The sequence below is a fragment of the Corythoichthys intestinalis genome, chromosome 17 (genome assembly GCF_030265065.1).
Source record: "Corythoichthys intestinalis isolate RoL2023-P3 chromosome 17, ASM3026506v1, whole genome shotgun sequence".
Classification (NCBI taxonomy): domain Eukaryota; kingdom Metazoa; phylum Chordata; class Actinopteri; order Syngnathiformes; family Syngnathidae; genus Corythoichthys; species Corythoichthys intestinalis.
Window position 1 is genome coordinate 41,265,577 of NC_080411.1, and position 24,297 is coordinate 41,289,873.

The following is a 24,297-nucleotide window of genomic DNA, read 5'->3' on the forward strand; positions in this document are numbered from 1 at the left end:
TGAAGACTACCAACAAATTTTGCTGCATAATGTAGGGCCCGGGGTGAGAAAGCTGGGTCTCCCTCAGAGGTGACAATGACCCAAAACACACATCAAAAAGCACTAGAAAATGGTTTGAGAGAAAGCACTGTAGACTTCTAAAGTGGCCAGCATTGAGTCCAGACCTGAATCCCATTGAACACCTGTGGAGAGATCTGAAAATGGCACCCTTCAAATCTCAGTGACCTGGAGCAGTTGGCCAAAGAAGAATAGTGTAAAACTCCAGCAGAGCATTGAAAGAAACTCATTGATGGATAGTGGAAGCTGTTGTTTGCAGTTATTTTGTTGAAAGGTTGTGCTACCAAGCATTAGGCTGAGGGTGCCAGTACTTTTTTCCGGCCCATTTTTGGAGTTTTGTGTAAAATGATAATGATTTACATTTTTTTTCAGTCTCTTTTGTGTTTTTTCATTGCAAGCAAAATAAATGAAGATATTACTACCAAAGCATTTGTAATTGCAATTATTTTCTGGGAGAAATTGAGCATTATCTGACAGAATTGCAGGGGTGCTGATCGTCTTATGACAGTCTTATAGCGCCACCGTCAAATAAAGAGTTACCAGATCACATAACTCGAACATAACTCGCAATCAATGAAACAACTGGAACAGAATCTGAAGAAATAATTATCAAAGAACATGAATTTTGATTGTTATTTACATCTGTAGCACTGCAATGAATGCTAGGAGGCATGTTGGACACAAACAGTGTTGACAACCGGTGGCAGCAAAGGTTGACTGTCTCGCCTAAGGGAGCAGTGATGGCTAAATGAAGCTTTTTGAAGCAATGGTGGTTCATTTGGTCTTATGACAGTCTTATGATGCCGCTGTCAAATAAAGTGGTACCGATAAGATCTTTTGGTGTAAATATCCCATAACACAGGGGAGACAGCTGCGCCTTGTAGTCCGGTGCAGCTTATCTTTGAACAAATGTCGTTTTCATGTCAAATTTGGTGAGTAGCGCCTTATAGTCAGGTGCGCTTTATAGTCCGAAAATTATGGCATGTGTAAAATCAAACTTACATGAGTTAGAAAACCATCAGAGAAACTAAAATCTTGCAACTATTATAGAAAACACAATCGGTGCAATGTCACATACATGATACATTGAGAAACAAACAGCAACATAATCACATGGAAAAACACAGATTACTAAAAATAATTTTTTGTTTTGACACGTGAAAGTTTGCATTCTCTCATAGACAGGTAGGTCATTCTCAACCAATTGAATTTCTTAAAATTATTAAATGGTACTGTACATATATGGAAATCTAAATTACAGTTAATACTATTATCTATCCAGTATAGCAGACATGATCACTGTGTATGAACAACAAAACAAACGTAAAATAGGAAAACACATTTTAATTTATAGCACACAAAAAAATTGGTGCATTTAGGTGGAATAGATGCGCTTTATGGTGCTAAAATTATGTAAATAGATCCCGCAAAAACAATGTCCCTACTTCGCGGAAAATCACCTGATGCGGCTGGCCTTAGCTAAATGAGGCATTACTGTACATCAAATAAAAAGACCTAAAAATTGTTTTACTTAAATATTTTTTTTTTTGTAAATAATCAAAGTGTAATGGCAAAGACAGAAAACGGTTCGTATCAGTTCATTTCACTGGGTTTATATTGTTTTTGACCAAAAATTTAGAAAAAAAAAAAAAATTTTTTTTTTGTTTATTTATGTATATATATATATATATATATATATATATATACAGTGCCTTGCAAAAGTATTTGGCCCCCTTGAATCTTGCAACCTTTCGCCACATTTCAGGCTTCAAACATAAAGATATGAAATTTAATTTTTTTGTCAAGAATCAACAACAAGTGGGACACAATCGTGAAGTGGAACAACATTTATTAGATAATTTAAACTTTTTTAACAAATAAAAAACTGAAAAGTGGGGCGTGCAATATTATTCGGCCCCTTTACTTTCCGTGCAGCAAACTCACTCCAGAAGTTCAGTGAGGATCTCTGAATGATCCAATGTTGTCCTAAATGACCAATGATGATAAATAGAATCCACCTGTGTGTAATCAAGTCTCTGTATAAATGCACCTGCTCTGTGATAGTCTCAGGGTTCTGTTTAAAGTGCAGAGAGCATTATGAAAACCAAGGAACACACCTGGCAGGTCCGAGATACTGTTGTGGAGAAGTTTAAAGCCGGATTTGGATACAAAAAGATTTCCCAAGCTTTAAACATCTCAAGGAGCACTGTGCAAGCCATCATATTGAAATGGAAGGAGCATCAGACCACTGCAAATCTACCAAGACCCGGCCGTCCTTCCAAACTTTCTTCTCAAACAAGGAGAAAACTGATCAGAGATGCAGCCAAGAGGCCCATGATCACTCTGGATGAACTGCAGAGATCTACAGCTGAGGTGGGAGAGTCTGTCCATAGGACAACAATCAGTCGTACACTGCACAAATCTGGCATTTATGGAAGAGTGGCTAGAAGAAAGCCATTTCTCAAAGATATCCATAAAAAGTCTCATTTAAAGTTTGCCACAAGCCACCTGGGAGACACACCAAACATGTGGAAGAAGGTGCTCTGGTCAGATGAAACCAAAATTAAACTTTTTGGCCACAATGTAAAACGATATGTTTGGCGTAAAAGCAACACAGCTCATCACTCTGAACACACCATCCCCACTGTCAAACATGGTGGTGGCAGCATCATGGTTTGGGCCTGCTTTTCTTCAGCAGGGACAGGGAAGATGGTTAAAATTGACGGGAAGATGGATGCAGCCAAACACAGGAACATTCTGGAAGAAAACCTGTTGGTATCTGCACAAGACCTGAGACTGGGACGGAGATTAATCTTCCAACAGGACAATGATCCAAAACATAAAGCCAAATCTACAATGGAATGGTTAAAAAATAAACGTATCCACGTGTTAGAATGGCCAAGTCAAAGTCCAGACCTGAATCCAATCGAGAATCTGTGGAAAGAGCTGAAGACTGCTGTTCACAAACACTCTCCATCCAACCTCACTGAGCTCGAGCTGTTTTGCAAGGAAGAATGGGCAAGAATGTCAGTCTCTCGATGTGCAAAACTGATAGAAACATACCCCAAGCGACCTTCAGCTGTAATTGGAGCAAAAGGTGACGCTACAAAGTATTAACGCAAGGGGGCCGAATAATATTGCACGCCCCACTTTTCAGTTTTTTATTTGTTAAAAAAGTTTAAATTATCCAATAAATTTTGTTCCACTTCACGATTGTGTCCCACTTGTTGTTGATTCTTGACAAAAAATTAAAATTTTATATCTTTATGTTTGAAGCCTGAAATGTGGCGAAAGATTGCAAGGTTCAAGGGGGCCGAATACTTTTGCAAGGCACTATATATATATATATATATATATATATAGAGTTTATATTTTAATCAGATGACTTATAATGAATCTATATGAAGTACATAAAGAATGCATAATCTGCAAAATATATACACTTTACATGCAGAAAACATAATGCTATATATTCATATATGTAAGTAGTACGTCTATAAAACTGACATGTAGTTAAAAAAAACTTACTAAATATTCATTTGCCAAATACTTCCCTTTTGTACCACATACATAATATTTACTTGTTATATGGGGCATTGCCATAGCAGAGGCCCAGATTGTAAAATTCAAAAAAAAATTTTAAATGCATTTCCTTGGCGCGCCGCACAGCCGAAACCGTTTGACCGATCGGCACTGTTCCAATATCAAAACGACCGGGATGTTCGCGTGATGCAGGGAATATTTCTAGCAACCCCGAAAAATTTTCCGTTCGCCTGTATCTCGATTCTATTGATGCCAATGTACTCGGATTCCATTGACGCATATGGAAGTCGATGCCATTGATGGCCATGAACGTCCAAATTTCCCATTCATTTCCATAGGCATATACTTTGTTTAATGCCATTGAGGGCAATGTTCGTCGATTCTATTGATGCCAATGTACTTGGATTCCATTTACGCATTTGTAAGTCAATGCCATTGACGGCCATGGACGTCCAAATTTCCCATTCATTTCCATAGGCATATACTTTGTTTAATGCCATTGAGGGCAATGTTGGTCGATTCTAATAATGCCAATGTACTTGGATTCCATTTACGCATTTGTAAGTCAATGCCATTGACGGCCATGGACGTCCAAATTTCCCATTCATTTCCATAGGCATTTACTTTGTTTAATGCCATTGACGGCAATATTCATCGATTCTATTGATGCCAATGTACTTGGATTCCATTTACTCATATGTAAGTCGATGCCATAGAGGGCCATGGACGTCCAAATTTGCCACTCATTTCCATAAACATTTGCTTTGTTTAATGCCAATGACGGCAATGTTCGTCGATTCTATTGATGCCAATGTACTTGGATTCCATTGACGCATATGTAAGTCGATGACATCGACGGCCACGGACGTCCAAATTTCCCATTCATTTTCAATGGCAAAAAAACCCCAAAACAACTTCCCCAAATAAACAGGAAATGAACAGATATCAATAGGACGTGTCCCCCAAATGTCCCCGATTCCATTGATGCATATGGAAGTCGATCCCATTGACGGCCATGGACGTCCAAATTTCCCATTTATTTTCAATGACAAAAAAAAAAACAATGTCCCCAAATCAACAAGAAATGACCGGATATAAATAGGGCGTGTCCCCCAAAATTCCCCGATTCCATTGACGCATATGAAAGTCTATGCCATTGGCGGCCATGGACGTTTCCATAGACATTTACTTTGTTTGATGCCATTGATGGCAATGCTCGTCGATTCTATTGATGCCAATGTACTTGGATTCCATTGACGCATATGTATGTCGATGCCATTGACGGCCACGGACGTCCAAATTTCCCATTCATTTTATTTGGCAAAAAAAAAAACAATTTCCTCAAATAAACAGGAAATGACCAGATATCAATAGGACGTGTCCCCCAAATTTCCTCGATTCCATTGACGCATATGGAAGTCGATGCCATTGACAGCCATGGACGTCCAAATTATACATTTATTTTCAATGACAAAAAAAAAACAATGTCCCCAAATCAACAAGAAATGACCAGATATAAATAGGGCGTGTCCCCCAAATGTCCCCGATTCCATTGACGCATATGAAAGTCTATGCCATTGGCAGCCATGGACTTCCAAATTTCCCATTCATTTCCAATGGCATTTACTTTGGTTAATGCCACTGACAGCCATGCATGTCAATTCTATTGATGCCAATGTATTTGGATTCCATTGATGTATATGTAAGTCGATGCCGTCGACGGCCATGGACGTACAAATTTACTATTCATTTGTTAATAGTACCTGTCACCATAATGTCCCCAAATCAACCTGGGCGGGGCTAAGATCTGTATCTCCCCACAGCAAAGCCCCACAGTAATTTCTCCAGAAATTGCAGTTTCTAGTTTCATAGTGAAATTCCTTAACTATTTTGCATGAAAAGAATATGAAAGTGGCCACTTTCAAGAATAAATCATGGAATGAGACTTAAAAACACGTATTACTGAAATGAATGTAAATTCTTCTAGGTTTTTTTTTTCTATTTCATTTCCATATGGGATCATATTGGATCTCAGTGTCTCCTTCACCTTGCTGATGTAAAGAAACAGCAGCCATTTAATGAGAGCAAGTTAATGGAGTTAATGGATCAGAAGTTGTTCAATAACCATAAAGCGATACAGTACTGCGTGAAAGTCTTGTTACGGAAAAGAGAGGTTTATCATTTCTGAGCTCAGAATTGAAAAAAAAAAAAAAAAAAAAAAACATGGCGTGCAATATTAGCGACTCAAAAAATATGAAATTGTCTTAATTCATTGGCTGCCATTTATTGCGCGAGATACAGTAACCAATCCATTTTGACAGTCGAAATGAAGCAGGCAATGAGTGGAACCCCCCCACCCCTCATATTTTCCAAGATCGTTATCAAGAGTTAATGCGATTTTTTTTTGGCTCATCCACAACGTTATTTTAGCGCAATCTTGCTAACAGTCACACTGTGATAAAACCATCATTTTGGTAGAAAGACTTGCAATTAAAGTCTCTACACCTCTGAATAACATATGTTGCCGTATCGAAACACCTTGCTTTGTGATACAGTAATGCTTGTCTAACATGTCTATTATCACTCTTGCTTTAGCGTGGGCAGACGCCGTTATAGAAAAGGTCACGTTTCTTTATAGTGCTATGGCCCGTCACACTGCCTTTATATGATTATTTATGTTGGAAACTGCAGCAGGATTCAGGGGGTTGGGGACAGTGTCTGTCAGGTTGAAGTATGCTGGAAGCGAGTGAGGAAAACCAAAGAGGGTGGAAGAAGGGTGAGTGTAGGCGTGAGATATCCGCTGTTCAAGCCCTGTACAGTGCCTGCAGGCCTCCTGTGCGTAAACACTGAACCATAGGAAAAGATGTATCATGTATTAAAGTCATCATCTCTACCAGCTCACTTCCTCATTTATTGAGAAAAGACTTTGCTTAACCTGTCACCTAAGGGACATGGCCAGGAATTTTGTGGACAGGTGCAATCATGTGCTTTTAAAAGCGAAAGTGTTGTTACCAGTGTTGTTAATAACGGCGTTACAATATAACGGCGTTACTAACGGCGTTATTTTTTTCAGTAGTGGGTAATCTAATTAATTACTTTTCTCATCTTGGCAACGCCGTTACCGTTACTGAGGACGGAAAGGCATGCGTTACTATGCGTTACTATATTGGTCGAAAAGTCTGAGGGAGACGGACTCACCGAGACGACAGAGCAGAGCAGGAGTGGGGAGAGGCAAAAAAGTTGTGACGCCGAGCAAACGCCATGCTAGGTAGCTCCAATAATACATATTGTAGCCGATAGCCTACAAACTACGCCCGTATGTTATGGTAGATATGGTAGACATGGTAGATATCACATATACTATATATAGATATAACTAGATGCAAAATGGCAGACATGGCACTAAATGCGTTAGTAGACAGCCGCCATCTTGAAGCAGTAGACTTTTTAGGACGGCTGTTGTAGAGAACCTTCCTAGCGAACCTAAGTAACTTTTTATATAAAATACTTCTAAATCGGAAAAATCTTGACTTGAATCTATCTTTAAATGATGAAACAGTTTTAAAACTTTCATATGTCGAAAGTAGAGAGAAGGGAACTAATGCAATAATGGGACCAATTCTAACAACTTTTAACAGTTCATTCAGGGTAAAGAGTAAATTAGGGTAAAGAATTGGGCTCGGGCCAATTGTGCCAAAAACCTTCACAAAAAACTTCACATAGTGTGGCCAATGTGTTTTTTTTTTTTTTTTTTTTTTTTTTTTTTTTTAGGAAAAAAAAAAAAAAAGTAATTATCACCAATTACTTTGCCAAGTAACTAATTACTCTTACATTCAGGTAATTGAGTTACTAACGCAATTACTTTTTGGGAGAAGTAATTTGTAACTATAATTAATTACTTTTTTTCAGTAAGATTAACAACACTGGTTGTTACTTAAAGGCGTGAAAACCGCCGACACCCTTGCACCAATAAGCAGGCGTCTCTACATTCCCTTTAAAACATTGCCATGTTTCATTGCATTGCATTAAAGAAGGACCATGGTTTGCTTTTCATGGTCTTGGTTTTTGTTAAGGTTTAGTTGTGCCTTATTTTCCTGTGCTTTCATTTCTTTTCTTGTGCCTATGAGGTTGTCTTTTCCACTCGCGCTTATCAGCCCTTCCAATATTGACTAAACACTGTTGTCTTATCCAGGTGTTTAAATGATGTCTTTTCATTTTGTTTGTATTTGATTCTGGGTTTTTTCAGTCTTTGTCAGTTCACCATCCATCCATCCATCCATCCATCCATCCATCCATCCATCCATCCATCCATCCATCCATCCATCCATCCATCCATCCATCCATCCATCCATCCATCCATCCATCCATCCATCCATCCATCCATCCATCCATCCATCCATCCATCCATCCATCCATCCATCCATCCATCCATCCATCCATCCATCTGCTTAATCCGGGGTCGGGTCGCGGGGCCAGCAGTTTTAGCAGGGAAGCCAAGACTCCAGCATGTCCAGGGTCGTCCCCTGGGCATCCCGCCGGTGGGAGATAGAAAAGAATAGAATAGGGATTCTCTCATGCCTGCGAACTCATGCCATAACAAAAATAACAAAAATGTAATCATACATTTATAAATACCTATACTGTATATGTAAATAACCAAAATAATAACAAATAGAGAATTATGTGTAAATAATGCCCTTCACTGGTCCCGGCACACATCTATGGGTTCTCGATAAACCTCTCTTCTTATAACACCTTCATAAGTGCTGCGTGGGGGCCACTGTGGGTCGGGCCCACCCCCCTCTCCAGGGTTTGGTGGGGGCGGTGGCACAGTGCCCTCCCGGGTGCTTCCCAGTATCATACCACGCACCCTTCTTGGCCCCCGGGGTGTGGTGGGGTTGATGCGCCTCGGTCCTGTCACTGACTCCGCCTGCCTCTTCGAGGCTGCAGCGGCTCCCACTGCCCTTCTATTGGCGGGGTCATAGGCGGGCCCTCCTGGATCCCATGGGATCTGGGGTGGGGCTTGTTGTCCCCTGCGAGGGGTTGGTTGTCCCCTGGTCTCCGGCACTTGGTATGGCGCCCATTTGGGGATGCAGGATAGATGCACAGGGGCAGGGGTTGGTCAGGGTCCTGGTGCTTCTCTCATCCTGCGGCCGGTGGTTCTGGCGGGCAGGCCCCATCTGCGGGAGCCAGCCTCTTAACCCATGCACTCTTCACTTTGCACTGTAAATATCTTTCACCTTTGCCACTTTCACACTCATTCATGTCTTCGGGGAGAGTCGGAACCGGGACCGGTTTGGGGGTGGGGGGTAGTGGCTGACATAATAGTTGCTTCCCTGGCACAGTTCCAACCATTCCCACACCTCTTTTAAAGCACCGCATATATTATTCTCCACGGGGTTTGGGGGGTGGGGGGGGCGTTTGGCAAGGCCTGGTGGGATGTGCAGCTGGGAATAACTTCCATGCGGCAGTCCCACTGCCCTCAGTTGGGCTCTCCTATTTTAATACATTCACTGCACCGCACATGGTGGCGGTGTCGCGTCCCTACATCCCTTCCCTGAAGGCCGGTTAATGAGGGCGTGGATGGTACGGTGGACCACCGTGGATCCCGGGGGCATGATGATGGTCCCCTTGCTGGAGTTGCGGGAGGAGGGATGTTCTACTTGCTCACCCCCATCCCCACGATTGGCTGGGGAGGGCCCGTTGCCCTGGGGCGGCCCCCACGCAGCATTTCCACTTGTCTGCAGGACAATCACATGTCTGATGGGATTTACACATGATTGAGTGCAATTAGACACACTCAAGTAGAGAAACTATCGGTGCTAGGATTAGCGATCAGGCAGCATAGAATAGGATGTCAACATATCCACACTTACAAGTGACCCGCATACTACTGAGTTCTGCACCTGACATTGCTGATTTGTGTACGCTCTACCCCACCTAATCACATCACTTTCTGCCTCCACCCCCCATCCTTGTTCTCCTCGGTTATCAGGCCCCCCACATGGTATCAACCGGAAATATAGTTAGTTAACGATAGCACTACCATATTCATAGTTCGTGGAGGCATTGAATGTTTTCTTGTTGTTTGTTTTTCTCTTCTGTCTCTCCTTTTCTATTTTCCTTTCTGTCCCCCCATAACCCCTTCCTGCTCGCTGCTTTCTCCTAATAAACGAAACACAATGAATAATTATCACAATGGGTGTTTATCATACTCTCATGTGTGACATTAAAACTGTTCAGATCAATAGGACACACAGATTCTCATTCTCCGGGTCAAGCAGCTGAACAGGACAGCTTTTTTGGGTGACTTTTACAGACAATGATCTGCATACTTCTTTTGTGCAAATATCCAAATTGTCCGAAACAATACGGTTTAAATTGTTTTGGTTCACTTTTATGACGCATCTTATGCATTAATAAGCATACATGGCCTTTCATTTATTAATAACCTCATGCTATGGGCATAAATATGTTTGTTCCTAGTTTTTGCTATTTTTCCGCCACTTCAAAGAACAGGGCTCAACTTCTTGCACTTTTGCTTAGGTTGACGAAGAGGTAAAAGGGGTCATCTTTTCTTTCTCCATGCTACTTACCCCTCTTTCTTTCACTTTATGCTTCATTAACTTCTCTCTGACTTTATTTTTTAATTTAAATGCCCCCTACACTGTTCCTCTCATAGATTCTCCCTTGCTCTGATTTCTCCAACTACAGGACGACACAGAGCCCTACTTTATTGGAATATTCTGTTTTGAGGCAGCCATTAAGATCATCGCCCTGGGCTTTGCATTCCACAAAGGCTCCTACCTCCGTAACGGATGGAATGTAATGGACTTCGTGGTCGTTCTCACTGGGTGAGTCCTTTGCCCGCTGGGTGTTGGCAGTATATGGTATCATAAGTGAAAATGTGGCTTTTTTTGTTTGTTTGTGAGCGAAATTATTGGCATCACCTTTCGAACATTAGTTATAGAGCTTTCACTACCGGATATTTTTTAGAATTCATCATCTTGTCAATTATTCAATGAAATAATTGGAAAATGTGATTTTGGAGATCTATTGCAAAAAATGGACAACAAAGAAAAAGTACTGAATCGATTTTAAGAAACACTTGCCAACAGAAAAATGTCTGGCAATATTTGTTCTTCCCTCATTTTAAGTGACCAATATCAAGGTTTTTAACCCTTGTGTGGTATTAGTATTGTTGTTACTCTGCCAGTGTTAATGTTAATAAATTGTCAATGGGTCTGATGGACCCGCTAGAGTTTTGGGCTTTCAAAACCCCACAATCCAATAATTTTCTCTTAAAATATTCAACAGATGTTGACTACATTATAATTACCGTATTTTTTGGACTATAAGTCGCGTTTTTTTTTTCATATTTTGGCTGGGGGTGCAACTTATACTCAGGAGCGACTTATGTGTGAAACTATTAACACATTATGATATCATCTCACATTTATTTTGATGTTTTGGAGTGACACTGATGGTTTGGTAAACTTGTTAGCATGTTCTTTATGCTATAGTTATCTAAATAACTCTTAATAGCTATGGCCACGTTCGCGTTCTGCCTTTGGCAATGTGTGTTCAATTGTATTTTTGACTTTTTTTTATATTGAAATGCATGCTTTTAGTTTGTGGCGCTTTCACGCCCACGTGGGGGCGCACTCGCACTTGTTAACGTGAAGAGCGCTCACACGCCAGAAGAAGACGGTAGTGATGGGATTCGGTGATCCGGTTCATTTGGATCGGTTCAGTGAAAAGACCTGGCTCTTTTTGGCTTTCAAACGGCTCTTTTAACTTTAGCTTTTCTTTTAAATATTTATGATAAATTTAGCATATATTTTGATAGATGACTTGGTGAACTACATATTGCACTCTACTGACTGCAAATAGCAACAATTATCAAGCAAAGAAAAGGGTTTTTACTTACTTGAACATTAAAAAGGCATAAAGGCTCCAAACAATAAACAGGCAACAAAATTAAACTTTAACCAACAACAATCAAACATGCTGCATCATAACAAAATAGTGAGTAGTAACTGCAACAGCAGCAGCGAACAAAACAAACATAAGCTAGCACTTGCTTTATTTTAACAAACATAAGCTACTCCTTGCTTTATTTTAAATTTGCATTCAAGAAAACTAAATACATTAACTTGGATGGGCAGATCCGGCTCCTTCTCTCAGTAATTATTTGTCTTTTAGCTAAATCCAGATTAGTTTTTCTCATGGAACCTGCAGATGCATGCTTGCATCCATCATTTAAAAAAAATAAATTTAAAATGTCTACATTAGAGTCTCAAAATAATGAAATTCTAAGTGATACACAAATGTGATACATTGGCTTTATTGGTTAAGTTTGCAGACACAGCATTCTGCCCTATTGTCATCTGACCAATTAAAATGTTTCCAAACATTACTGCGTTTTTGGCTCATTTTGAAGGCCTACAAACCGCGTTCGTGTGTCGTCTTTTCCTCCTCTTGTGTCTGTTTGTGGCTGCTCAGACGCGACGGAGCATGTGCTCAGCGTGCACTCCGTGCAGTACCAAGTACCAAGCCCCTCGCCCCTCCCCTTTCTCTTCCTCTCTCCCTCTCTGAGCACGGCAGCTGAGCCACTGCCAAACCTCGCTTCAGACACGTGAAAAGAGAGCGACATAGAGAGGGACAGAGAGAGAGGGGAGGGAAAATGACAGAGCCAGCTCTCGAGGGAGGGTGCTGGCTCTCATCGTTCACTTCAAAGAGCCGGTTCTTTGTACCGGCTCGTTCGCGACCGACACATCACTAGAAGACGGACAGCTACTGTACGTAGCTCTGAGTGAGTGGGTTAGCGAGAGAGATAAATGGCTGCGAACCTACGTTCATTGTTTATGCTTTTAAAATACCTCTACAGAAGCAACGCCTGTGTGTATCATCTTTTCTGTTGTTGTTGTGTGTTTTCCACCCGCGATCGGACACTTAGAGCCAGTTGTGTGGGTGTTTGAACGATGTGCTAATCCTAGCGAACGCATGCTAACCGTTTATGTCGTTGCTGTAAAACAACCTAATTATCATTTATTTACATTGATGCAAACCTGTTTGGTATCGAGGACCAAATTGATTCAGCAAATTATACGGACGTCCAGCATCGTCATTTGTGAGTTCGGTGTATAGCCAGCACCGAGCCGTAGCGTCCTGGTGAGGACAGTATATTCGCATTTCGTTGTTCATGCACTGTACACTGTACATTTATTCAACATATTGTTCTCTATTGTATTTTTATATTAAATTGCCTTTCAAGATGACATATCTGTTCTATGTGTTGGATTTTATCCCCCAAAAATGCAACTTATACTCCTGTGCGACTTATATATGTTTTTTTTCTCTTCGTTGGGCATTTTATGGCTGGTGCGACTTATTCTCAGGTGCGACTTGTAGTCCGAAAAATACGTTACAAGTTGTAAGAACAGCAAACATGGTTAATATTTGCTCTTTACCTTTGTTAGATCTAGACATGTGCCGATTACCGGTTTCAAGGTATACCGTGGTATAAAAACATCAAGGTTTCAAAACTGCGAAAATTTTCATAATACCGTCCCTAATCTATTTTTTATGTCCCAAAAATGAATGGAGAAATCCCTGGCTTTCAGCTGCAAGGCTCAACTCTCCATCTCCGGTTGTTGCTCAGTGTCAGTGAGTCAGCTGGATTACACGATGGCTAGAGGAGATGAAATTCCTGAACTTTATCCACATCGAAGAAAACAAAATTGTTGGTATGGGATTACTTCAGCTACAGAAAAGTTAGAGATGGAAGCGGCTTAGAGAAGGAGGGCCAACCAACATGTAAAACATGTTTACGGAGGGCGGCTGCTGAGGGGGCACCTCCAATATGATTTCGCATTCCTACAAAATTAAAGGTTATTAAACACTGTCATGAACTATAGACTTCATAATGTATTGACGGGACACTGAGCGCGGGGCGGATTCATAGGGGGCCTTTCTCCGTCAAAGCTGACCGAGGTGGAACACAGAAAAAGAGCTTTTTCCGTTGAAAATTCTTGAGAATAAATGCTTAAACCCCTAAATTCTTTATAGATATGGACGTAAAACAGTCTCGATTCTTGGTTAATAGCAAAAAAAAAAATGTGCAGGTAGCATTTATTTTACGTAAATATTGCGAACTATGAGGCTAGTCAGTAAGGAAATTAGTGGCCGCCATCTGTAAACAAAGAGCTTTTTCCGTTGAAAATTCTTGTCAATAAATGCTTAAATCCCTGAATTCTTTATAGATATGGACCTAAAACATATTCGATTCTTGGTTAAAAGCAACAAAAAACATGCAGTTTGCAGTTATTTTACGTTAATATGTCAAAGTACGATGCTTGTCTGTAAGTCAATGTGGCAGCTGCCATTTGTAAACAGAGCTTTTCCGGTGAAAATTCTTGTGAATAAATGCTTAAATCCCTGAATTCTTTATAGATATGGAAGTAAAACAGTTTTGATTTTTGGTTGAAAGCAAAAAAAACGTGCAGTTTGCAGTTATTATACATCAATATGTTGAAGTACGATGCTTGTTTGTCAGTCAATGTGGCAGCTGCCATATGTAAACAGCGCTTTTCTGGTGAAAAATTCTTGTGAATAAATTCTTAAATCCCTGAATTCTTTATAGATTTGGATGTTAAACAGTCTCGATTCTTGGTTGAAAGCAAAAAAAAAAACGTGCAGGTAGCATTTATGTTACGTAAATATTGTGAACTATGAGGCTAATCAGAAAGGAAATTATTGGCCGCCATATGTAAACAAAGAGCTTTTTCCGTTGAAAATACTTGTGAATAAATGCTCAAATCCCTGAATTCTTTATAGATATGGAAGTAAAACAGTCTCGATTTTTGGTTAAAAGCAAAAAAAAATTATTTTACGTAAATATTGTGAAGTATGATGCCAATGCTGTAGCGGCTAATTTCTCCCGTTGATTTCTTTTCAAAATGCAGGCATTGTACGAAAAATATGATAATTACCTTGAATCCTCGAACCAATCACTCCTTAGACAACTTTTCCTGTTTGTATGCGGTACAGCTTTCGTACTTTTTCAGCCTAAATCCGGCGTTGGATCCCTGCATGTGTTGACTAACTGCGACCGACTGCAAATAACTAAAGCGGACAGCCCCCTACTTGAAGGCGTTACGCAGTCGCTGACGGATGTGACCCGTCAATACAATTATGAACTCTATGCATGAACGTTTGCCAACAGCTACAAGAGTTAACTCCAGCGTGTTTAGTGTGTCTAGGGGTGGTAAAACGTGTGTGCGGTGTTTTTCTCTCTCTGGCAACTGTCTGTGTTGAGAAAGTGTGTGTACAATGTATACCTGATACGTGCTTTTTATGGAAAATAATTCTATTTTTTTTTTTTCTGATGATAATAATGTTGAGCTGCGGCTGTGGGCACATCTGAAGGACTGCATTCATTTAAATGTTATTTAGAATATATATACTGTATATATATATATATATATATATATATATATATATATATATATATATATATATATACAGTATATACATATATATATATATGTATATATATATATTTTAAATTATTTTTAAACTTAATATTATACGTATGTTCCAATTTGCTAATATGTTTTGAAAAATAAAAATCCTGTTCAATTTTTAAACCCAGATATCTCAAAGTAACACATTTAATAGCTGCAATTGCAATACGGTGAAACCGTGATATTTTGATTTAACGTTATCATACCGTCAGAATATCATATCGGCACATGCCTAGTTAGATCACATTTGTGAAATTAAAAGGAAAATCAGTTAAGGGGCATGGTTATAAGTGAAAAACCAAACCACCCAGTTTTTTACTTTCAAGTGTCAAAGGTAACGTATTATTCAACAATTAAGACAAGGACATGCAATAGTTATCAGTTACATTTGACCCTTCAACTTGAATATCTGCAAGCCAAGTACAGTACTAAGAATGAATGGATGCTTTTGTGTAAAAGGTGGAATATTATTTATTTTTCTTAATTTGAGTGTCCATTAAGCTCCTTTTGGAGTGGCTGCCAAGCACACTCTGGGTCTTCACATACAGGCAAGGTTTCCTATTATCAGAGAAGAAGTGAAGAGACGTTGCCTCTCAAATGAAGCAATCTTCAGGTCAATAGTTCTTAGCAATTACCGGTGGGATTCCAATATAGGTTCTGTCTCAAGAGCAGGATGTTGTTACTTTTATCAACTGATGGCAATCACATCGACATAGGAGAAACAAGAATAACTTTTTGAAAAGATCAGGGTGTATTTTCTAAGTTCAGTGTCAATAGGTAATTCAAATTAGATCTTTGATTTGGGTGCTTGAAAAATTTTGTCATTTTGATGAAATAGTCTGTTGCATTGGGCTGTCCCAAACGACTATTTTTCTCCCGATTAGTTAACAGACTTTTTTTTTTTTTTTTAACAATTAGTCGACTAATCTAATATTTTTTTCATTATTATTATTATTATTTTACTAATCTAGCAATTACGTTTTTTTTGACAGTTATTAATTCACAAAAAAAAAAAAACATTTTGGAACACTTAAATTCTTTATTAAAGTACAAATAAACACATAAATAACACTAATAATTCACAAGTAAACAATGAGGTCAAATGCTGATAGCATTAACTAGTGCAAAAGAATGGAATGTGAACAGCTTCAGAACACTTACTTCTCCTTTCCAACATGATTTAAAACAATTCTTAATTTTTTTTTTTTTTTTTTTTAAACTATCTAGCATTAATATTATAGTATGCTACTATAAATAATAGTATTATAATAATTATTCATTGCCAATCAGCTTTTACATAAATGGTGTCATTTTAAAGTTATTCTTGGTGTAAAATCTGAATTCTGAAGTATGTGAAATTAACTGCAGAAATCGTTATTTATATGTTCAACATGATGTGCTTTTATTTTGAAATGTTTGCTAAACCGCTTACTGTGAGATTTACACTCCGCAAAAAAGGGCACTTTTCGTCATTGCATGTGATGTCAGTAATGGATTTTTTTTTTCATTTTTTTATTTGCAAATGCTATTAACCAGTGCTTAATTTGTAAATTATAAGGTAACGGAACGCAAAGTACATATGACAGTGCAGGGATGACGACACGGGCACAGGTCCCGGAACATATGCAGAAAATGGTGCTGAACACAAAACACAAATGCCCAGTTGCCATGCTGTGGGACTTTTCTTTTTTTCTTTCTCTTCCTTGTGCTTTTCTGCCTCGATTTGAACCATCTTCCTTCTTTTTGCAAAAAGACAGGAAATGCAACTGTCTTTTTGGCATGTTGAAATACCGTTTGATCCTGGCGGCTTGCTCCCCAGATGCAGCAAATTTCAAAAGTTATTTATTTATTTACTTTTTTAATGTCAGTGGCGTGATTTGTTGGTCCAGCTTTTCAGTGCATCAACAAATCTCCCACTCTTTGAAATGACGTTAAATTTTTATAGACAACATGCAATTCTTGGGATTTGTTCTGTAGATGGATTTATGGATATTATTATTTTATTTTATACTGTAATGTCCGTAACTATGCGTAATATTCTGATATAATGTTTTCTGAGACACCCTGAAGTGCATGCAACGTTACAGTTGTTTTGGTCACGTGATGCGGGAATGAGATAGAGAGGCACAGCCTGCCGAGAGCCCCAAGCTATGTTCGTGCTGTTAGCTCCATGTGTTAATAAAGAAACAAAGTTGTCAGCACGTCATGTGTTAGATACGTTAGACAAGAAAAAGCTCAAAACAAGACACTGAGCATGGTCCGTTTAAGAGACGCTGGGACTGGAGATCTGTGAGTAGTGGGAAGCGAGGGGGAGACAGGCGAAAAGCAAAAGTTTGCTGTCGAATGTGGCGGCAGTCCGCTATTATTTTGTTTATTGTGTTCTTATTGTTGACACAATAAAGTGGACAAAGCCATCAACGACTCCTCTCCTTCTTTCCCCCCAGTTTTTTTATATTATTATTTTTTTTTTCTATGCACGAGAGGTGCCGGATCTGCCAAAATAAGTCCCGGAACACAGGGTGGCCAAAATCAAGACGTGCCGGATCTTGTTCTGGCAAAATCCGGCTCAAATTAACCCCTACTGTTAACCAGTGATTTTACATATTTGAAGTGTTATCGTTTAACCACAAGTTTGCATTTTGGAGAAGACTGCCAATGTTTTATAACAGGCTAAAGTCAGTTGTCTTTTTTCCCTATTAGCCTCAATGTAGCAATGCTAACGATTTACAGTGTTTAATATAGATGGGTTTTCTTATTTGTATGTCTGAACTTTAATTCTACGGCCTGTAGATGACCAATAAACATCTGTAAAAGGAACTGGAGTCTCATATGCCATCAACACGCACGTGTACATGCATGCACAAATGCATGCACACCCGCACGCCCGAACCAATACAATGAAGCCGTGATAATTACCGCCGACATTTTTATTTACTGTGCGATAAATGGACTTATTGCATACCGCGACAGCCTTAGCAACTTTAATAAAAATGTCGTTAGTTAGTTAGATGGACTTACGATCTGCCAGCTTGTTGTCTCCTGTCGTCTTCCAAAATTACAAATGGGTGACAGCGTTTTAGGTGTTCATTCACGGCCGACACTACAAGACATGAATAAAAAACATTGTGGTGGTCAGTAAATTTTACTTTTATAGAACAAGTGTAAGGAATCACTCCATTCTGAGGAAAAATATATGGAATCATGAGAAATAAACAAAGAAATAACAATCATCACCTTGTCCAATGCAGATTCTTGACTCTTGACACCTTGTCCAATGCAGATTCTTAACTCTTGACAAGGTGATGATGCTGGAACTTTGGTTTGGTGCTGTTCCAGTGAGATTTACAAAGATGACTGCCTGAAGAAAACATCAAAATTCCCTCAGTCCTTGATGATATGGGGCTGCATGTGCGGCAAAGGCACCGGGGAGATGGCTGTGGTTAAATCTTCAATAAATGCACAAGTTTACATTGAAATTTTAGACAGCTTTCTTGTCCCTTTAATTGAAAATATGTTTGTCATTTTCCAAGATGACAATGCATCACGCCACAGAGCTAAAACTGTTAAAGCACTCCTTGGAGAAAGAGTCATCCAGTCAATGTCATGGCCTGCAAATAGCCCAGATCTCAACCCTATTGAAAACCTGTGGTGGAAATGGAAATAAATGGTCCACAGCAGGGCTCCGGCCTGCAAGGATGATCTGGCAACTGCAATCAAAGAGAGTTGGAACCAAATTGATGAAAAATACTCAACAAGTCCATGCCTCAGAGACTGCAAGCTGTCATAAAAGCCAGAGGTGGTGCTACTAATTACTAGAGATGTTATTTGATTGTTATTTCTTTGTTTGTTTCTCATGATTCCATATTTTTTTCCCCTCAGAATGGAGTGATTCCATATATATTTCCCCTGCATTTGCTCTATAAAAGTAACATTTACTCACCACCACAATGTTTTTTATTATTTCTTTTAGTGTTTCTGAATGCTAAAGAGTTGCACTTTAGAACCAATTCATTATTTTTTTTCAAACTTTTTATCTGAGTTTGTTTTACATGATAAAATGTCTGAATGAGTGCTTGTCCGAGACTGGTGATTCCATACTTTTTGGTCGGGGTTGTATATATAAAAATGACTTATTTAACTATTGAATAAGACCTGATCAAATCCATAAGTTAGTATGGTTGCAAAAAAATAACCCCAATGTTTTTTTTGTTTGTTTCTTCTCTTTTTTTTAATACATAGTGTTGTGTAAAACGCTGGACTATATCAGGACTGCTTGTTTCCTCAATCATACAAAGAGAGAAACAGCTTTTCCTACTTGGCGAGCCATTGCTGACACAGCTGGATACAAATGAACAATTATATTGTGTGTCTCCCTTTGGTTGCCTGGCAACCACGGTAGATAATGTACCTTAGTCTGATCAGGGTTTTGTCTGTGTGTGTTTGTGTGTGCTTAGGTGTAATCTATACGGTGGACATGGGTGACATGTCCCCTGCTCAACAGGCACTTTTGCTCCCATCCCTGTTTTACCGTCAAATTCTTTATAGATGGTGACAACACAGGCTCAAGGACCATGTAAATAGTGTCTGTGATACAATATCGCCTCCTCTTAATGGAGGCAAGTGCACCAATCTCTGTAGGAAATTTGACGACATGTTGGTAAGACACCTGCTTCCTACTTTGTTGCCTTTAAAACCGAGGATTGTCCACTGTCAAACACCTCGGGCAACCCGCTCAGTGGTTATCCCACTCCTTTGACACTAAAGTTAACGTCTGTGTGTGTGTGTTTTTATAAAACTTCTATTTGTGCTTGACATGGTCCTTTGGGATCGGGAGTCTCTGTGAGCTTTCCCTGCTCATCTTCAAATGATCTAAGATGTAAAAGTCATTGGACCATATGGGACATTCAGTAAGCCTTGAGAGAAGCAGAGGGGATTAAACTGATTTAACCTGATACTTGTTGGTTTGTCGTTTCGACTTCATGAAGCGTTATAGAAAAAATATAATATCTTATAGAAAAAATATAATGTCTCAAAGTAAGAATTGGCTTGCATAGAAATGAAAAGAATGAAGAAATAATACAGTAATATTAAACAAATGCACCTAAAGCCTGGACTGATTGTCACAATTACAATTCTCAGTCACATCACTTCAAGAGTGTAAAACAAATTAAGGGCATATTTATTCAACACAAATTTGCTGACCAGAAAAGCCTAGTGGCTCTATTTTAGACTGGCCAGTGTTTTAAGAGGCCGCTCGCCATTCCAGATCTAATGCTAATGCAAATGCTATGCTAACGCTAGGAGTTACATTTAGCATCTGATGATCACTCAACATAGACATGTAAAGTTTAAAACAGCATTGCATATTCTCTCTTGCCAAGATAAGAAGTCTTACCATGTTTCCAAACAAGCAAGATGGAGCTCAACCTGGCTTGAGCTACATCCTGAACTCTGGTGAGGAGAGAGCGGCGCAGCACATCTCACATGAGTGACATGATCCAAACATTGCCACGATGCAAGATTGGGAACATATGACAGAAACGCATTTTCGTTTCGAAGTCATCTCATCAGACAAAAACTGGTTTTCCTCTCGTTTTATTCTAGTCTCCAAAGTAGACATGTGCCGATACCAGTTTCAAGATATACCGTGGTACGAAAATGTCACTAGCTAATACCGTCCCTACGCTATTAGCTTCTTTTTATGTCCCAAAAATGCAGGGAGAAATCCCTTGCTTGCAGCTGCAAGGCTCAACCCTCCCCCACCGGTTGTTGCTCAGTGTCAGTGAGTTAGCTGTGCTACATGATGGCTGGAGGAGGTGAAACTCCTGAACTTTTTCCCCATCGGAGAAAATGAAATCGTTGGTATGGGAATACTTCGGCTACAGAAAAGTTACAAAATGCCACAGCGTAGAGGAGGAGGGTCAACCGACATGTAAAACATGTTTGCGGAGGGTGGCTGCTGTGGAGGCAAAACCTCCGATGTGATTTCACATTTATACAAAATTAAAGGTTAGTAAACACTGTCATGAATGTTTCCCATCAGCTACGAGAGTTAACTCAAGTGTGTTTAGTGTGTCTAGTGGTGGTAAAACGTGTTTTTTTCTCCCTGGCAACTGTCTGTGTTGAGAAAGAGAGCGTGTGTATAATGTAAACATGATACGAGTCTTGGCCCCGTGCTTTTGTGTAAATATAATTCAATTATTTTTGTTCTCATTATAGTAATGTTTAGCTGTGGCCGTGGTTGTATGCTCACCTAAAGGACTGCATTTATTTTCATTTTATATAGAATATTTCAGTTATTTATAAATGTTGTTTTAACTTAACATTATACTTATGTTCCAATTTGCTATTATTTTTTGAAAAATAAAAATCCTGTTCATATGTCAAAGTAACACATTTTAGAGATGTAGTTACAATATCGTGATACCCTGAAACCGTGATAGTTCTTGCTGAAGGTTATCATACCGTCAGAATCTCATACCGGGACATGCCTACTCCTAAGCCACGTTTTTAGCTTGTCATTGTCCCGTCATCTTAATAAAAAAAAATTGTTCTCAGACGAAAATATTTTCGCGATCGTCATTGTTGACGAAAACAACTCTAGGTGATGAAAATCATTTTTGCATGCTAAAAAAGAACAAAAATAAACAAACTCTACAGTTACAGTGGGGAGAACAAGTATTTGATTCACAGTCAATGGGAAAACCCATTGGCAGTGTATCAAATACTTGTTCTCCCACTGTATGTACAGTAGTACAAATGTTCTAGTTTTGTGGATACCCAGCGTGAAAGGGGCTTTCCTCTTGCATGCCTTCAATAAATATGCATGAGCACATCACTAATGCTTTCAGCGTACAATCCCTAAGGGATGTATTTCTTGATGTATGGGGATTGCCATAACAAGCGTGATATGCTATCATGTCACGGGAAAAATATTTGTGAGCATTCTCTCGTCGTTTTATTTTCCATGCAAGGCAACTCTGATACCTCCACTTAGAAATAGTCTGTCCTTGAGTCTAATACCAGTAGTCCTTAGGATAATTCTGTTTGTACAGCCATCCAACCCTAATGAAAGGGTCTAAATGATAGTGTTGCCAGAGGCAGTGGCAGACCTTTAATCTGTTCTGACCAGACATTAGAAGCTCGTAATAAAAGAATGAATCTGGCTGAGTTGCCAAAGGCCTAATCGATAGATAACATGTGGAACTTGGCAGCACAGGAACAGTGAACTCTGATGATGGTATGTTGTTAAAATCTAACTGATTTTAATTACAAAAGTGCTGCAATACAAACACAGCTCATCACCTTGATATTTTTATGAAAAAATATTCATAATTCCTGCTAAATGTGCTGTATTGAAAGTCTTTAGCAAAGGACAGCTGCTGAGCTCAGACCGATGCGTCACATGAGCTCATTAAAAATACATATGCCTTATAACCATTTCCTGGTGCAATTATGATTTTCTCCATCTTGTTGTGTAGTAAAAATTTGTAATTTTCTTCTTTTTTCCTTTTGGTTCTGACTTTGTCACTCAATTATGGTTTTTCCCCTCCTACCCCTTAAATAATAAGCCCTGATTCCACTTACTCAACTGTTGGGTAAAATACTAAAGTGACAAATCACATTTAGATGGTTGCTGGTGTAAGGTTTTATGCGTCTGAATAGAGCTTTCTGATAAGTACGTTGAAAATGAGACAATTTTAGAGATTGTTCGTTCGCCCATGTGCAGAGGTGGGTAGAATAGCCAAAAATTTGACTCAAGTAAGAGTAGCATTACTTCAAAATAATATACTCAAGTAAATGTAAAAGTAGTCATCCAGAAAATGTACTCAAATACAAATAATAAAAGTATTTGGTGAAAAGAATTCTCAAGTAATGAGTAACATTGAGAATAACTGCAAATGATGTTTGTGTTTTTGTTTCAAACAACAACAACTGTTATTATTATACTGCACTACAACCTATTACATAACCACATTAGGCCAAGTAAATATCCCCCCTAAAAATCACCGGATTCTGGCGAAAGGAACAAATCTACAGAAATTAAGCATCATTCCTATTATGAAATGTAAAGGATCATATCTCCAGTTTTCTGTGGTCAACCAGTGCTAATGTCAAAATTACCCCTTTTTTTATTATTTTTTTACGGTGCTTTAAAGTGCATACAACAGGAGGAAAAAAAGTCTTAAATAGGATTATTATGTGAATTAGAATCATATTTTGAGATGATTCGACTATATACAACAATTCAGCAAAGCGCAGATGACGAGAAATTAGTCTTTTAATCTGCCGTTTAGCCACACCTACCATTAGATGGCTCTAGCGTCCCCAACAGGTGGACGACGTCAGCGGAGTCACGATTTCATCTGATTTAGTATGCAGCCCATTGAGGGGGAATTATTCACAACGATGAAAACGCGATGAAGAGAGCCGCAAAACGTGATTGTTTCAGTCTCTCTACTGCAATGTTTTTACAGGATATTCTTTTTATCCAAGTATTTTTCCCCAATAGCTAAATAAATGGCATGGTCATGACAAATAACAGTCTTGTGCTAAATGGAATATGACATAATAAAAATGCATTTATTCAGGACAACATGGCAAAATTACTTCATAATGGTCAAAACTGTCGACTTCACCTTTACTGTCGCACCTCCCGAACAATATTTTATGCCACCTAAATCGGGCTTAAGTCATTTCCCTTCCCCGGCTTCAAAGAATGTAAACAAACCAAGAGGCGTGACAGCTAGCCGACATGCTAACCCGAACTGAGTGATGTTTCAAAGTCTTCGAAGTGGAAAATCGCACATAACTAGCCGAAATCATTTCACATGACTGGGTTGTCGATTGTCTTCGCCAATCGGCAACCCACCCGGTGGAGAGCAATTTACAGCTCGTTCCCTTGCTACTACGGACAGGAGAGCTTGCCGGGGAAGCAGCTGGACAATGACCACCCAACAAACCGGCCGACGTCGGAGGAGAGTGTAGCTGCCAAATGGTCAACACGAATATGGCAAAAATAATGCTTTACTACACAGCGAAGTCGTAAACAGTGGAGGAGGGTGGCTGCAGTTGTTGTGCAGCTAACGTGCAGCTAATGTGTATGAGGAGAGCTTTTTACATGCCTATCCATGATCAAATGTAAGTAGTCCTTTATATAAAGAAAGTT

General features: G+C 39.2%; 1 protein-coding gene across 8 annotated transcripts in view; it reads left to right on the forward strand.

Annotated features, from left to right (window-relative positions):
• The window catches only part of cacna1bb (calcium channel, voltage-dependent, N type, alpha 1B subunit, b), a 411,213-nt gene that overhangs the window by 36,316 nt on the left and 350,600 nt on the right, over positions 1 to 24,297 (forward strand). For all 8 annotated transcript variants that reach the window (XM_057818689.1, XM_057818692.1, XM_057818685.1 and 5 more), the window contains one exon: positions 10,315 to 10,454. In XM_057818689.1, the coding sequence (XP_057674672.1) occupies positions 10,315 to 10,454 (140 nt within the window). The remainder of the gene's footprint in view (positions 1 to 10,314; positions 10,455 to 24,297) is intronic.